Source organism: Drosophila pseudoobscura, chromosome X, assembly GCF_009870125.1.
Source record: "Drosophila pseudoobscura strain MV-25-SWS-2005 chromosome X, UCI_Dpse_MV25, whole genome shotgun sequence".
Taxonomy (NCBI): domain Eukaryota; kingdom Metazoa; phylum Arthropoda; class Insecta; order Diptera; family Drosophilidae; genus Drosophila; species Drosophila pseudoobscura.
Genome location: NC_046683.1, coordinates 56526986 through 56540942, shown reverse-complemented (window position 1 = coordinate 56540942; position 13957 = coordinate 56526986). Strand labels below are relative to the sequence as shown.

Here is a 13957-nt window from a genome sequence, read left to right as displayed (position 1 = left end):
TGGTTTTGTCTGCCTCAAAATGGCAAAATGGCAACATGGCAACATGGCGTATGCGTAACACAGCGTTAGACACTCGAAAATGCATGGCTATGGCTGAGGATAAAGTTTTCTGCTCGAGTCTGAGGGCTGTCAATTTCAGTTGCCGTCTCCGTCTCCGCCTCCGCCTCCGTCTCCGTCTCCGCTTCCGTCTCCGTCCGGACTTGGATCTCTGTGACTTGGCAGATGATTTTTCCTAGATTTTTCCCAAGTAAAAACATTTGTCTTGCCTGCAGTTGGGGCGAATCTTAGGGCTAAGGGCTTACCCGTATCGCAAATAAGATACAACTTGGTGGACACACCCGATATGGACACTCACCTGCAAGGAGATAGATAAAAAGATGTTAGAATCGTCGTGGCCCACACATGCGATAACTTAATCTAGCCCCCCTCCCAGTCGGGGACTAATGCCTGACCACAGGCGGACTTATGTCGGGTTTAATTAACGATGGAGGCGGAGGCGGGACTAAACTTGGCCGGAACACAACTTGAGCGCATAAATTAAGGCCTGAGCTCGGACTTAAGAATGCTAATGATGTCCTCGAGCCCTCGAGAAAGCTCCTTTCTCCTGTTTCCCATCTGCCTGCTGCCTTCTGCCTTCTGCCCTCTCCCTTCTGCCAGCTTTCAGCGCCTGGCTAATAATGCTTTGCATATAATCAAGCAGCCCATGCATGACCTTACTCCGTCTCCGTCTCCATCTCCGGCTTCATCTCCTTGGGAGGCTGCTCGCAGTGCTAATCCAACAACTTGACTGCCATTACCCCTGGAATCGGAATCGGAATCGGAGAAGGCAGAGACATAGATCCACAGAGATATGTATGTAGGGAGAAGGAGGAGGAAAAAAGCGTTCATTTGCTCAATCGTGCACTCGAAAATGTCAATTTACATTTGCGGACTGGCAGCCAACGCATTTCCCCCTGGTGTGGCGCCGCCAAATGGGGAAACTGAGCCCGGACCATACGCAGTCCCAGTCCCAGCTCCAGTCCCAGTCCCAGTCCCTGCCTCATCCTTAGTCCCAGGCCAGGTCCCAGCTTCAGCTTAAGTTGACTTTAACGCCTCAATGCATCCAACTAGAAGCGTCCGATGGATGAGCAGGAGAAAGTTTTTTTTTTTTTTTTTTTTTGGCCAGCATCAGGAAAAAAAGAAAAACTTTTTATTAAAGTCAGCAAAAATGGTTGGAACTCGTTTTGGTTTTGGATTTCCATTCTCCCACACACTAGCCCTGATCCCTGCGCTCTGCTCTGATTCCCTTTCTCTCTCTCTCTCTCTCTCTCTGTGCGAGCGTGTGTGTGTGTGTTTGACAATGTGGGCGTGGCACTGAACTCTCTCGTCTGTTGCTCTGGTCAAGTTAATTTGTATGTGTGGCCGTAAACTTTTGCCAGCTTAGACTTTCCAACACGCCCCATTGGCCAGTGGGCAGGAGTGGAGCGATGGACAGATGGACAGATGGGCAGATGGACAGATGGATGGCCTGAATGGATGGCTGAATGAATGGTTGGGCAGCAACGGGAGCCGTCCCCTCTTGATATCTCAAATGTCCAGTTCTGGGTTCCGTCCACAATGTGTGAATTTTGTTGGCTTATTGCTTTTCTATGCCGCATAATTGCTGACTTCTTTCACACATTCACACACATCATTGGACTGGTCAGAGGATTGGGTCCGTGGGGTCTAGGGTCTGGGGTCTGGTGTCTGGGCTCTGGGCTCTGAGGCTCACATGTGTAAGGATGTGCTGGCGACGTTTTGTCCTTGAGCAGGACGCATAAATCATAGAGCTGCTGCAGAGCCCCGAAATTTATGCTTGGTTGCATTTTTGATGCTCCACCCACGAAGGACGCCGACCAGTGGGCAGGAGAGATAACAGCGAGGAGAGACAGAGAGGGAGGGGAAGAGAGGAAGGGCCCCTTTCTTGGTGGGAAGCAAATCAAGAGTAACAACTGGACGGAAATCGTATTTCAATTCAAAGATGTCGGATGTGTTTATCTGCCTCTCCAGTCCTCCCACTAGCCCCAGTCCCACTCCCACTCCCCGACCCAAACCCCAGCCCAATGCCAAGTTTTAACCGCCTTTCCATTCTACAGTTACGTAAGGTGTTTCCAAAACAGTTTCGCACCTTCCAGAGTTGCCATCGCTACGCGCGATGCGCTGCCAGGGTGACCATCGCTTGTTACGCAAACAAATTCGGGGCCTGCCCCAAAGAGAGTTGCCACAACAACCGGCGCACACGGGCTCCGCTTTGGGGGCCAAGTGTCCTGCAGCGCCAAGACTCATTCTTGTACACCCAGTTCTCTGTGCTCGTTGCTCACCATTTTATAGAGTTTCTTATCCTTTTTTTGTTTTGCCTAATCATTGACCACCGATTGGGCCGAGGATGCCGTGCTTCTCCGCCTCCAATGTACGGTTCGTCAGCGCCGAGTCGCAGCTGAAGGAGAAGTGCCAGGAGCTGCGGTCGCGGGCCAGGGCGCAGACGGCCGCGTACCGTCCGCCGCCGGGGGGGTTTCGGCCCTCCACCTCCAGCCATGCCTGTGTCTCCTTCCGGAGGCCCTTCGACCAGTCGGCGGCCTACGACCAGAAGCAGCTTAAGCAGAACGAACGCGAGAGGAAGCGCAACCAGGGATCGAAGCACATCGTGCTGCGACCCAACGATCTGCGGCGACTGAAGGACCAGGGCAGGGTGGTGACCGTGCCGGAGAAGCTGCAGGAGATCGATCAGAAGGAGGAGGACCACCGCCAGCAGCTCCAGCTGGTGGAGGAGACCAGGAGGCGCTACAAGGCCATCGATAAGGCGCGACAGGCAATGGCCGGAGAGGACAAGATCAGCAGCGTGGACACCGAAATTCTGGAGGAGAAGGGCTCGGTGCTGAGTCGCGCCTTCCTGGCCAAGCAGGAGCAGGAGGAGGAGGTGAAGCAGATCAATCGCATGATTCTCGATGCCAAGTGCAAGGCGGTGAGGGAGGCCCAGATCCAGGAGAAGCATCTGCTGGCCAAGGCCCTGCGGGAGGACGACGAGCGCCTGGCCCGGATGGTCAACGAGCAGGCGCGCAAGGCCCTGAGCGCCGAGGATGAGCGGGAGCGGCTGGAGATCGAGAAGCGGGCCAAGTACGCCCAGGAGATCCGGCAGCAGCTGACCGAGCGCGAGAACCTTCGCTACCTGGAGGCCAAGCGGGTGGCCGAGGAGGCCAAGGACATCCGCAAGGCCACCGAGCTTGTGCGCGAGGAGGAGGAGCGCCAGCGCAACTTTGTCCACATGCGCAAGCAGCGCTTCCGCGAGGAGCTGCAGCGGATCCGCGACATGTCCAATGTGTTCAAGACCATGCTGACGGAGCAGGAGCGGCTGGCCGACCTCCGGGTGATGGCCTACATGCGCGAGAAGCAGGAGAAGGAGCGCCAGCTGAAGGAGCTGAAGCGGCTGGCCAAGAAGGAGTTCGAGCGCCGACAGCAGCGCATCTTCACGGTGGCCGCCGAGGCCATGGAGACGCGCCACACCAACGAGGAGCTCAAGTACTTGAAGGAGCGCGACCGTGTGGAGCGCGAGTACCGGCAGCGGGAGAAGGACGCGGCCATGGCCAAGCGGGAGACGGAGCGGGACCTGCTCGAGTCGCGCGCCCAGCAGGCCCAGGAGATGAAGCACCGCCTGGCCCTGGAGATCGCCCACGCCGAGGAGGAGTTCAACAAGGTGATGGACCGCATGCGCGAGGAGGAGGACAAGCAGAAGGCGCTCGACCGCCAGCGCGACTCCCAGCGCCAGGTCTACCGCAAGGACCTCAAGCAGCAGATGACCGACAAGGCGGAGGAGCGCCGTCGCCTGGCCAAAATCGAGGCCGCTCGCGTCCAGAAGTGGCTCGACCAGGAGCAACAGCGCGACACCAACATCAAGCAGGTGATCAGCTCCAAGATCGCGGCCATGCGGGAGAACTGCTTGCCCGAGAAGTACTTGAAGGAGGTGGAGAAGCAGCTGAAGAACATCCAGGGCTCGCGCAATCGGATACGCTGAGGGGGTCCGGACCCCGGTCCGAAGGCAGGGCCAAGAGCTTGCATAGCTTCGGGCGCCAGCTGGGAGCAGTAGTGGGCTTCCAGCCCGCTGCCCGAGAGTATGCAGGAACGTAGGTCAAGCTGGTCCCACTACCAATACCACCAAGCACCTGGCGGGAGGGGAAATTCACAGCGAATAAATGAATGGGGCAAACCTTAAGCCGAAATCTATTATTTCTGATTTTCGTAGGGGTGGGGAGGGGGCTGGGAGTCTTAGCGCGAGAGATCTCTTCGGTGCCCAAAAGGTTCCATAAAATTTAACCCACAGCACAGCCCGAAAGTATGCCATAAAACTGCAAACGCCACAAAAGTAACTGCCGAACCGAAATCAAAGACCGCCATCATGACGCTGACGATGATGATGATGCGACATTGTTGCGCGTGTGGCAGCATCCACCTCCGCTTGAGTCGCTCTCTCTTTCTCTCTCTGTCTCTCTGCCACCCACAGCACGCTAATTTCTAACTATGTGGGCGTTTAGCCTCTTTCTTGCCCCAGTTTTCCCCCCTCCTCCGTCCCCCGTCGACATAGCTGCCACCCAGGGGACTAGCAACGCACACCACAAACAATTACACGAGACGAAAAACTACGGCCTCAGTGCCATGGAAAAAGTGGTAGCCAACTTTTGGCTACAATAAAATTTTATTATGCCACACACATACGCAGCGCACCAACAGTGGGGCCAGAGGCAGATACGCACACACACACGTGCAAACAATGGGGCAGACGAAGATGGAGCTGCCGCTGAAGATGCCACCGACAACGACAACGGCAACGGCAACGGCAACGACGAACTCTTGTGCATGGTTCAATTATCGTATTTCATGATTCGTTAAATTTTCGCATACGCCAAAAAAGCAAAAAAAAAAAAACACAAATACGCAAGGCTTGGCCCGCTCCTCCCGCACCATCCAACCACCCACCCACCAGGGGCAGGGGAGCGCAAAGAAAAGCCATACCGAGGAACAGGTTTTCCCCTGGCAACCATTGTGATGTCTACCTACAACTACAATGAAGACAGACCCCAACTCGAGGAGGAGATTCGGAGATTGGGAGGCCTGCCTGGAGGGAGACTGCCTTCGGGTCTGAGTCTTGGGCCGGGGCTTGGGGATTGCCTGCCACTCGCATATGGCAGTAATAATTCCAATGACAATAAACGTTGTCGTATTTACAAGTACCCGCACACACACACACACACACGCACAGACACAAAGGCACCCTCACGCTCGCTCACACTTACGGCACACACTGACATGAATTGATGAGAAAAGTTTTTGAGGAAATGTCAATAGAAAAGCGGAGACAAACTATGCTCCGATGTGCGAGGGAGTCTGCACAGCACAGTGGGACGAAAGCGATGTTTAAGGGTTTGCCCATGGCTACCAACAACTCTCAGAAGAGACCGAAAGTCTTGAGAGTTTGGAAAAGAGTCTGCATGGACAGTGGGGCAAGCGTAATCTTTATTTGGGCAATCGAAAGTGCCATGCCATGCCATTCATTCCCTTTCGAGTCCCACTGTACCACGGCGTGGCATCTTTGGCATTTATAAATATATCGTGCGAGAGTACGAGTATGCTTCAAAGGAAAAGGTAAAAAGCCAAAAAATATCGATATTGTAATTGAAAACATATAAGAAGCAGCTGCTGCAGTGCCCTGCATTCTTACCCATTCCAATTCCCATTCCCATCTTCATCTCCATCTCCCAGCGAAATGTATCTGCAAGATTGCACACAATTGTTTTGTATTAGCAAAGTGATTTGGATCCGCCTCGGCAGGGCTTGGTTTCCTTCGATTTTATTCAGTTCAGTTCAGCACCGCGTTTCGGTTTCGGTTTCGGTTGTATATACCTTCGATATGTGTGCTTAAAAATAAATTGCTCGGCTTTAGTTTTGCGTTTTATTTCTATGGCTTTTTATTTCCTTTTGTTGTAGTTGCGGTGGGGCTGGCACTCGCACGAGTGGTATCTGCCCCAGCCGCAGAGAAGCATTTTCCGCCTCTCCTTTGTTGTAGGTAGTTCAAAGCGGCCCAAGACAGATAGCTGAGTGGTTTCTGTACGAATACGGGCACGACTATCTGCAGCTAAGTATCCCAATCCCCATCCCCATCCCAATCCCATTCCCATTCCCATATCTAGGTGACTGTGTAATGGGTCTCAATTGCGCCCCAAATTTAAGACATCAATCGGGCCCCCATTTGCATATCAATATGCTCGGATATGGATATGGCTCCATGGCGGGGAAAATCAATATAAACGAGGAAGCTGCTTGATTGGACCCGCGACTGGCTGCCGTGTGGAGAGGTGTCTCCGCGAAACGGCATCCAGCGGAGGTCACCGGCAGGAAGCCGTGCATTGAGCGACAGATTGACGGGGGGCGAAAATAGCGAATTATAAATAGACAAAATTCGGTTTAATTGAAAAAGGCAAATCAATAAGGTCTGATATAGAAAATTCCCGGCAATTGCCTAGAGCGTATCATGATTGATTGGCTGCTGATTGTACATAGATGGGGTATCGCCACCATCTGGGGGAATACCTGTTCAGTGATCCCTCCGATAAATGCTTGATTTCCAGGCGCCAGAGATCTTCAGTTAGTTCGTACTAAGAACCCACATCGGTGCGATTATTTTCTGTGATATGTGTGGGGGCGGTGGGCGGTGTGTGGTGGGTGGGGCGGGGAGCCTTTGCGATTATGAAATACATAGCATCGATTAGATATGGGACACACTTCAGACATATACAATTAGTGGGGCCGCAAGACTGTTTTTGTTTTCTCCTTCGACTGGAATGTAGACAGGGGGCATTATGACCACAATTACACATTTATTTATCTCTCTATCTCGCTATCTATCCGTTTGCATCGGAAGGGGGTTGCGGTGGTCTCTGGCCTTATCTGTGGCCTTTGTTTATGGACAACCTACGGCAGAAGGTGCCACAAGACGGTGCTTCGATAAGGCGGCTTCCTGGAAATTTGCGGGCGGGGGCAATAATTGTAGAGATTCAATCGATGGCGGAATGTGTTGGTCAAGAGGAAAGATGAAAATATTCCACTCCAGCCAGGGGCCGCGGGCCACGGGGCACGGGCCACCAGAAACCATTCGTAAATCATTTTAGCAATAAATATTTATTCAGCTTCGAGGACAAACACTTAGATTAAACAAAATCTGTCAAGGGCTAGCCATAATTAACATAAAACAAATAATAATATTAAATAAACTTGATTAAATTGATTTTCTCATAAATCTTGCGCCACGCATTCATCCGATACTTTTATTTATTTTTGTGGTGATTTCTTTTTAAACATTATTTATAATGCATTATCGGACTGGAAACTATGCAGCCGAGCAGGCCAGAGCGGCAAGAGCTGCCAGAGCTGCCAGAGCGGCCAGCCACCGCTGGCAGTGCGGTCGACGTCGCTGCCAAGAGATTGTCGCAGCTGATTGGGGCAAGCTCCACGTTGGCGGTCTGCCCACTTCAAAAGCGGCAACAACAGCAGCAGCAATTGCGGTAGCCGAAGCAGCGGCAGCGACTGCAACTGCGACGTGACTGCGGCATTGTTTACAAAAAAAAAAAGGAAAAAAAAAACAAGTTGAAGAAGGGGTACGGGAGCGGGTGGTGGTGGTGGTGGTGGTGGTGGTGGTGGTGTCGGAGTTCCAGTAGCCACCGCCAAGATATAAAGCGGCTTGATCTTACTCTTAACGGCCGAGTGGTATCAGCCGGCGACCATGGGACAGACAGTAGATAAACGAAAGTGCTTCCGAAATGCTCAGATATCTTAAAAAGCGATTCGATATTCGGGTCTTTGCTGGTTCCCCATGGATGTGGGGCTGTCCCCACAGTGCTGTCGAGTCCTATCCATGGACGAGTAGATAAACGCAGGTGCTTAGATATTTTTAAGCGATTTGACACTTGGCGTTCGGGTACACAGTCGATCAATCAAACGATATCCCAGGTGCTCGCGTTGTTCCACTGTGCGGCTGCCCGGACCCGCTCCTAACGGGCGATCTATGGCCGCTCTCGGGCCAGGAAACAGGGATAGGATAACAGATGTTCAATGTTCCATGTTGAAGGCTCACGGTTCGAGTGCTTCACTGTCGTAGTTCTATGTTTGCTTGTCCCACTGTGCGGCCGCTGCCGGACCAAATTGATGCATTGCTCGTTGCACAATTTGTCGCCTCGGATTTCGTAAATCGCCCAGAGGGGTGCGGTGTGCGTTGTGCGTTGTGCGGGGTGCGGGGCAGGTGCCATATCAGGTAAAGAGTGCGCCGCGCGCTTATCACATATTTCTGTTTACTTCGATTTCTAAATGGAAAAATAGTCGAAATAGCAGCCGGCAGGCCCAATGCGAGACGATAAGCCTAATCACATCGGCTCGCCAGCTTTCCAGCTCTAGATCTCTCTAGCTCTCTAGCTCTCTCTCTCTCCTTCTGGATTTCCAGCCGGCCCGTCGGCTTAGACGACATTTGGCAAGTCGAGTGCAGAGGGTGACGGCGTTGTCGATGTCCGCGATGTGGGCGGCTTATAGACATCATCGTCATCCTCATCGTCATCGGTATCGGAATTGGAATTGGAATTTGAATTCGAATTTGAATTGTGGATGTCGTCCAGCGGCGTGGTGGTTGTCATCGTGGCAGAGGGGGCCGCGGCCAGAAAGTGCACCTTGGTGGATGTGGTTGAATTATTATTCTCGGCCATCAACTGGTGGAGGTGATGGTGGTGGCAGCCGCTGCTGTACCCGAGGGCGGTGGGGCAGGGCACCCCAGTGCGGGGCCGCTGGGGCCGCAGCATGTCGCCCACATAGATGGCGGTGATCGCGGCATAGACAACGCCCAGGACGGCGCCGGCCAGAACGTCGGACCAGTGGTGCCAGTAGTCGGCCACGCGGCTGAGCGAGACACACAGGGCGGCCATTAGTAGGAGGAACTGGAGAATGTGTCGCAGCACTCGAATGCTGCCCCGTCCCTGCCACACACTGTGCACGTAGAAGGCCAGCAGGCACATGGAGTAGAAGCTGAGACTGCTGTGGGCGCTCGGGAAGCTCACGTGCAGCTCGCGGATTTGGCGGGCCGAGATGTTGCGATTGGAGCAGTAGAACTGCTCCACGTACAGGTCGGCGTTCTGGGGGTCCGAGCAGCTGGTGCCGTCGTTCAGGCGCGGCTGGCAGGCCTGGTAGAAGTGGGGCCGCAGCCGCCCCACCACATGCTTGGCCAGCTCCGTGGTCAGGAAGGTGGCGATGAAGCCGAAGCTGAACGTGGCCTGGGAGCGCCACAGGTTGCGCAGGTAGAGCCGCATGCGGAAGCGCTTGCAGATCCGCATGATCTCCACCACGCTGATGAGGAGCATCGGCAGGAGCAGCTGCAGCACCAGCAGCATCAGCACCGAGATGGTGCACTCGTGGTAGGGATAGCGGATGGTCAGGTCCGAGCAGAAGAAGCCTCGCTTAAACGTTCGCATGGTGGATAGTGCACTTTCGGAGTCGATTCGGAGTAGCTTTGCCTCACTTGAATTCATTTATTTTTGGTTTTTTTTTATTTATTAGAAGCGTTCTTATCGCCTGGGCTCGGGTTCAAGCTGATCTCTTTTTTTTGGGTGGTAATTTGTTTCTGTTTCGGAATAGATTAATCAAATTTTTGCACTCGTTCATTCACTTTTGGTGTATTTTCGGCTCTCTCACAAATGGCGCATTTATTTATTTCCGAACATTTATCAAGGCGAATGTTGCTTTCGAAAAACCTGCGCACGATTTTCCAGAGTCGAGTTCATAGACGATTTTCTTCTCCTTTGTGGCAGCCTCGCTCTTCTGATTTCGCGCGCGAGATTTTCGGAGTAGCGGAATTAAATAAATTAACGTTATGGCCCAGACCAGCTGTCCGTCAGTTTAGACACGAGCGTTTGGCTGTCAGTCACTCGCGGTGGGAAGTCGTAGTCGTCGCTCTCCTAGCCGCCTAGCCTCGCAACCCATGAACCAGGCAGCGATCCAACCAACGAACCGCTCTGTCCGCACGCTGCTCGATGTCTATGAAGCGCTCTGGAGCGACGCTGGCGTTTTGTTTGGATCGTCAGATCGGCGACGAATGTGACTCGCTGTGGCCGCTGCGCTGCGCTGCCGCCGAGCTGCCGGTACCGACTGTCGTAGCGTCGATTTTTTGAGCAAACTCTTGTCTCTGTCACGGTACACAGTCTACGGTCTACGGTCACTGGTATACGGTCTTCGAGCTGAAGAACAGAACCCACCGCGTCGCCGAAGGTTCCCAGTGCTCTGGCTGTGTACATTTCGCATTGATATTGAATTTCAATGGGACTTGTATTCCTTATCAATTCAGCAAAGTCGGAGGCTCTCTTGCTAGTGAGTGCTCTCGTATTTCTTCGCTTCACTTTGCTCCGGCCGCACTCGCTGCGACACCCCTCCGGCCTCCTTCTGTTGGTGGTGGTGCTGCGGCTGATGCTGCTGCCACTGCTGCCACTGCTGGCGAGGCACGAATGTTGCTAATGAGGAAACTATTGAATTGTTTCAAGGTTTACTCTGCTCAGTTTGTTTAGGTTTGTTTGTCTGGGACTTGGCATTTGCGCATAATGAAAGAGTTGCATTCGCTCGAAGTGCGGATGCACATGGGAGTGGTGGCGGAGTGGCGGAGTGGCGGAGTGGAGGAGTGCCTGTGCCTCTGCCTGGTCCGTCTCCTTCGACCATTCGAGTGGGTCAACTTGCAACGTGACTTAAGTCGGTTGCCACTTGCTGGGCCCTGCGCTCCGTTCGCGTTCGGTCCGCTGCGTGCCTTTGTGGCATTTGTTGATGTAGGTCGTTGCTCGGGCCCACAATGAGTAAGCGGGTCTCAGGCTCGGCTCCCACTCTGACTCCGCGTCGGACTCCGACTCCGACTCCGACTTGGAATCGGACTCGGAGGCTGTGCGGTAATGGAGACGACGGCAAACACAGGCCCGAATGGTGGAGTGCATAAACTGTAGCCAGTTTATGGCCACTTTGTATTTACACTACGAATCGAGCTTCTTTATGGCGAATTTCAACTGCTCAATTTACAGGGGAATTGCATTGCTTGCGACTATTTTCTGTTAATTTATGCTAATTTCGGAGTCGCCATGAAAGGAAATTACTCGAAATCGGAGGGACAATGGTGCCCCGCGGTCATACTGACAAATTTGCAAGCGGAACAAGCGAGCACAGGGGCGTCGTGTTTTAGATGTTAAATGGGATTTTCGGAGTATCTCCGAATTACTCCGAAATTGTATTTAGTTGCATTTTTGGATTTATTAGAGTTCTATAACGCTTTCGGAGTTGCTCCGAAATGTCTACAGATGCGCAATAAGCTCCATTTTAAATTTTTTTTTATTTTCGGATTTACTCCGAAATTTCTACGAATTTGCATTTAAATCATTTGTGGATTGTTCGTGATCCATGAGATTTTCGGAGTTACTCCGAATTTTACTCCGAAAGTGTATTTAATTCCATTTGTGGTGCTGCACCCTTCGGAATACAAATTATTGCGAAAATTGTAAATTGTTAAAAATACTTTTGGAATTAGTCCAGACTGTGTAATTCATTTGTGCTTAAAATTCCTCCGAAACTGCACAGAACTTACTCCGAAAGCATAGAGCGGCGAGTACATCGCCTTGGCCCAATTGTGAAATATTGCGAACTAGTTCAGATAGAAAACCGCTAGCCCAGTAACACTGTAAGCCGACCCGCGCACAGCAACGGCACTGCGAAAAACGCCCCCCCTGGCGTGATCTCCGCTGTGCGTAGGTATCTGTACGTACGAGTATCTGTATCTACGCCGTAGCCGTATCAATGAACAACCGCAGCACGCGCCAAAAAAACGAGTATTCATGATCATCGCGAGCGAACAACAAAAACCACAGCGAGAAGAAGCCGTCGAGCGTCGAGCGTGGAGCCTCGGGCCTCGAGAGATCGAGAGGTTTCTGGTTTTATATGGCAGTGGGATCTTCATTAGTGACACCTTCGACTGAGCAGACATTAAATCAAAATTTATTATTGACATAATTTGTTAAATACGCAGATGCAGTGCACATCACTCACGTGTTGCACAAGCCCACTATATAAATACTCTCCCAGTCGCCCAGTCTCCCAGTCTTCCAGTCGGTCCCTGTTTGCGGCCCCTCCCTGTCTGTTTCCCCCGTAAACAACCAGATCTGAGTCAGCAGTTTTCAACGTATTACATACATATGTGCATAGTGCAGGTTGCGCGAACCCGAGGAGAACTTCCTGTGGAGTCGAAAAGTGAAATGAAGCCGCCGCGCGATGGACAGAAATGATGCAGAAACTGTTGTTTGCTTGTTCTTGGCACGTTTCCCTTTCGAGGTACGGCTACTGTCGCCGACTGATAAGCGGAAGGTGTAAGAAAATATTAGGTGGTGGCTGAGGTGTCAGCGAGATCCCCGCCGTCCCATGCAAATGAGGAACTACTGATAACGATCCCAGCGCCGAAGTTTTGCAAGTGTCGGCACTTGGCATTGGCATTCCACCATTCCGCGATTACCATCCGAGAGGAAATCTGTTGACTCGTACTGCGGCAAATGCAATTTCTCGCCTTGAGCCTTGAGTGGGCGGGCCGGTGGTCCCAGTGCCCAGGTGTGCCCAGGTGTGTGGACAGGAAGTATGGACTCCCACCGACAGCTGACAGCTATGGACCGAGGCAAATGAGGTAGCAATGATTTGGGGAATACGTCTTCAAGGTCTGCGAACCTATCCCAATCTGTGAGTGCACTGCGGATCGGGAAATTGAGCGCAGATCGATCTGAATTGATTTTAATTCCTTGCACGTGCAATGCACCCGAAGTGCGGGAAGCCCAGAAACGCCGTTAATTAAATGCTCCTCTGGAATAAAGAATGTGCCTCAAAAACGTCCAGCAATTAGTCATTTAATCAGGGCTCCTATTAGGGCCATCCGGCTGCAGTTGCAGTGGCAGTGACGTAACTGTCTGACTGTGTTCCGCTTCATATTTATAGAGCTATGATAAGGGCAAATCTCTGCTATGATTAACCATCTCTGAATTAGCATAATGACTAAATTACCAAGTAAATAATAGGTACCAAAAAATGAATCGTGGAAATAAACACATAATTATTGCCAAAATGGGACGTTAATTTTAAAAGCCAATTATCCAAGTTCCGACGCCTGCCGGCCCTCCCTGTTGGCCGTTTCAATTAGCAGAGCCATCAAAATAAACAGCGGAAAGAATGTGCAGGCAAACCAGTTTCTTCGGCGGGAGGCTGCGGGAGAGGGGGCGGTAGCGGCAGCGGCAGCGGCCCCCAACGATCAAGAGCTTAAAGCTCGCCAAGTCGTCACACACTTGGAGACCGAAGAATGCACATCTGACGGGCGACGTCACAGAGCTGTGTGCGCAACAGGTGGGGCGGAATCACCTGCAATCCGATCTGATCGGTTCAATCGAAAGCCTGGCGTGAATCATCGAGACACCGCCGAAAAGTCCCAGTCCCAGTCCCAGCAAAGAGGCGAAGAGGCAAAGAAAAAGAGAAAACCCCAGGCGCTTTGGTATCGATGCACGATGTATCAGCGGCCACAATTAGCCAGCGGTAAACCGAATTAACACACTTGAGTAATCACCTACGCTGGGTCCAGTTTGGTGTGGGGCTGGTGTTCGGGTTTCTTGGCTCGGTTCCACTGGATGCCCACTAGGAAATTATGCACACGCATCCCAAAAACTGCACAAGATGCGCAGCGAAAGGCGAGAACCTCTCTCTCTCTCCCTCCACCTCTTGGAGGGAAACCAGTTTCCCACTCCTCTCTCTCTCTCGCTCTCTAAATGGGGGCTTATCTTTTGCTAAATATTTTCTCTTGGTTTATGAGCAATAAGTGAAACCTGTTTCTCATGAAAGTACAATGGGGTCCGCTCTTCAT

General features: G+C 52.2%; 3 protein-coding genes across 3 annotated transcripts in view; 2 read left to right on the top strand and 1 right to left on the bottom strand.

Annotated features, from left to right (window-relative positions):
* Positions 1-13957, top strand: part of LOC4812480 (putative phosphatidate phosphatase) — a 66878-nt gene that overhangs the window by 45120 nt on the left and 7801 nt on the right. The window lies entirely within an intron of this gene.
* Positions 2060-4208, top strand: LOC4812630 (cilia- and flagella-associated protein 45). Its single transcript, XM_001352347.4, has one exon. The coding sequence runs from the start codon at positions 2405-2407 to the stop codon at positions 4025-4027; it is 1623 nt and encodes a 540-aa protein (XP_001352383.2). The 5' UTR covers positions 2060-2404; the 3' UTR covers positions 4028-4208.
* Positions 7288-10277, bottom strand: laza (lazaro). The gene has a single exon (XM_001352348.4). It carries the CDS (start codon positions 9570-9572, stop codon positions 8514-8516), a length of 1059 nt encoding a protein of 352 aa, XP_001352384.4. The 5' UTR covers positions 9573-10277; the 3' UTR covers positions 7288-8513.

Coding starts and splice junctions, on each gene's coding strand:
- LOC4812630 (XM_001352347.4), top strand. CDS start 2,405: ATGCCGTGCTTCTCCGCCTCCAATGTACGGTTCGTCAGCGCCGAGTCG.
- laza (XM_001352348.4), bottom strand. CDS start 9,572: ATGAATTCAAGTGAGGCAAAGCTACTCCGAATCGACTCCGAAAGTGCA.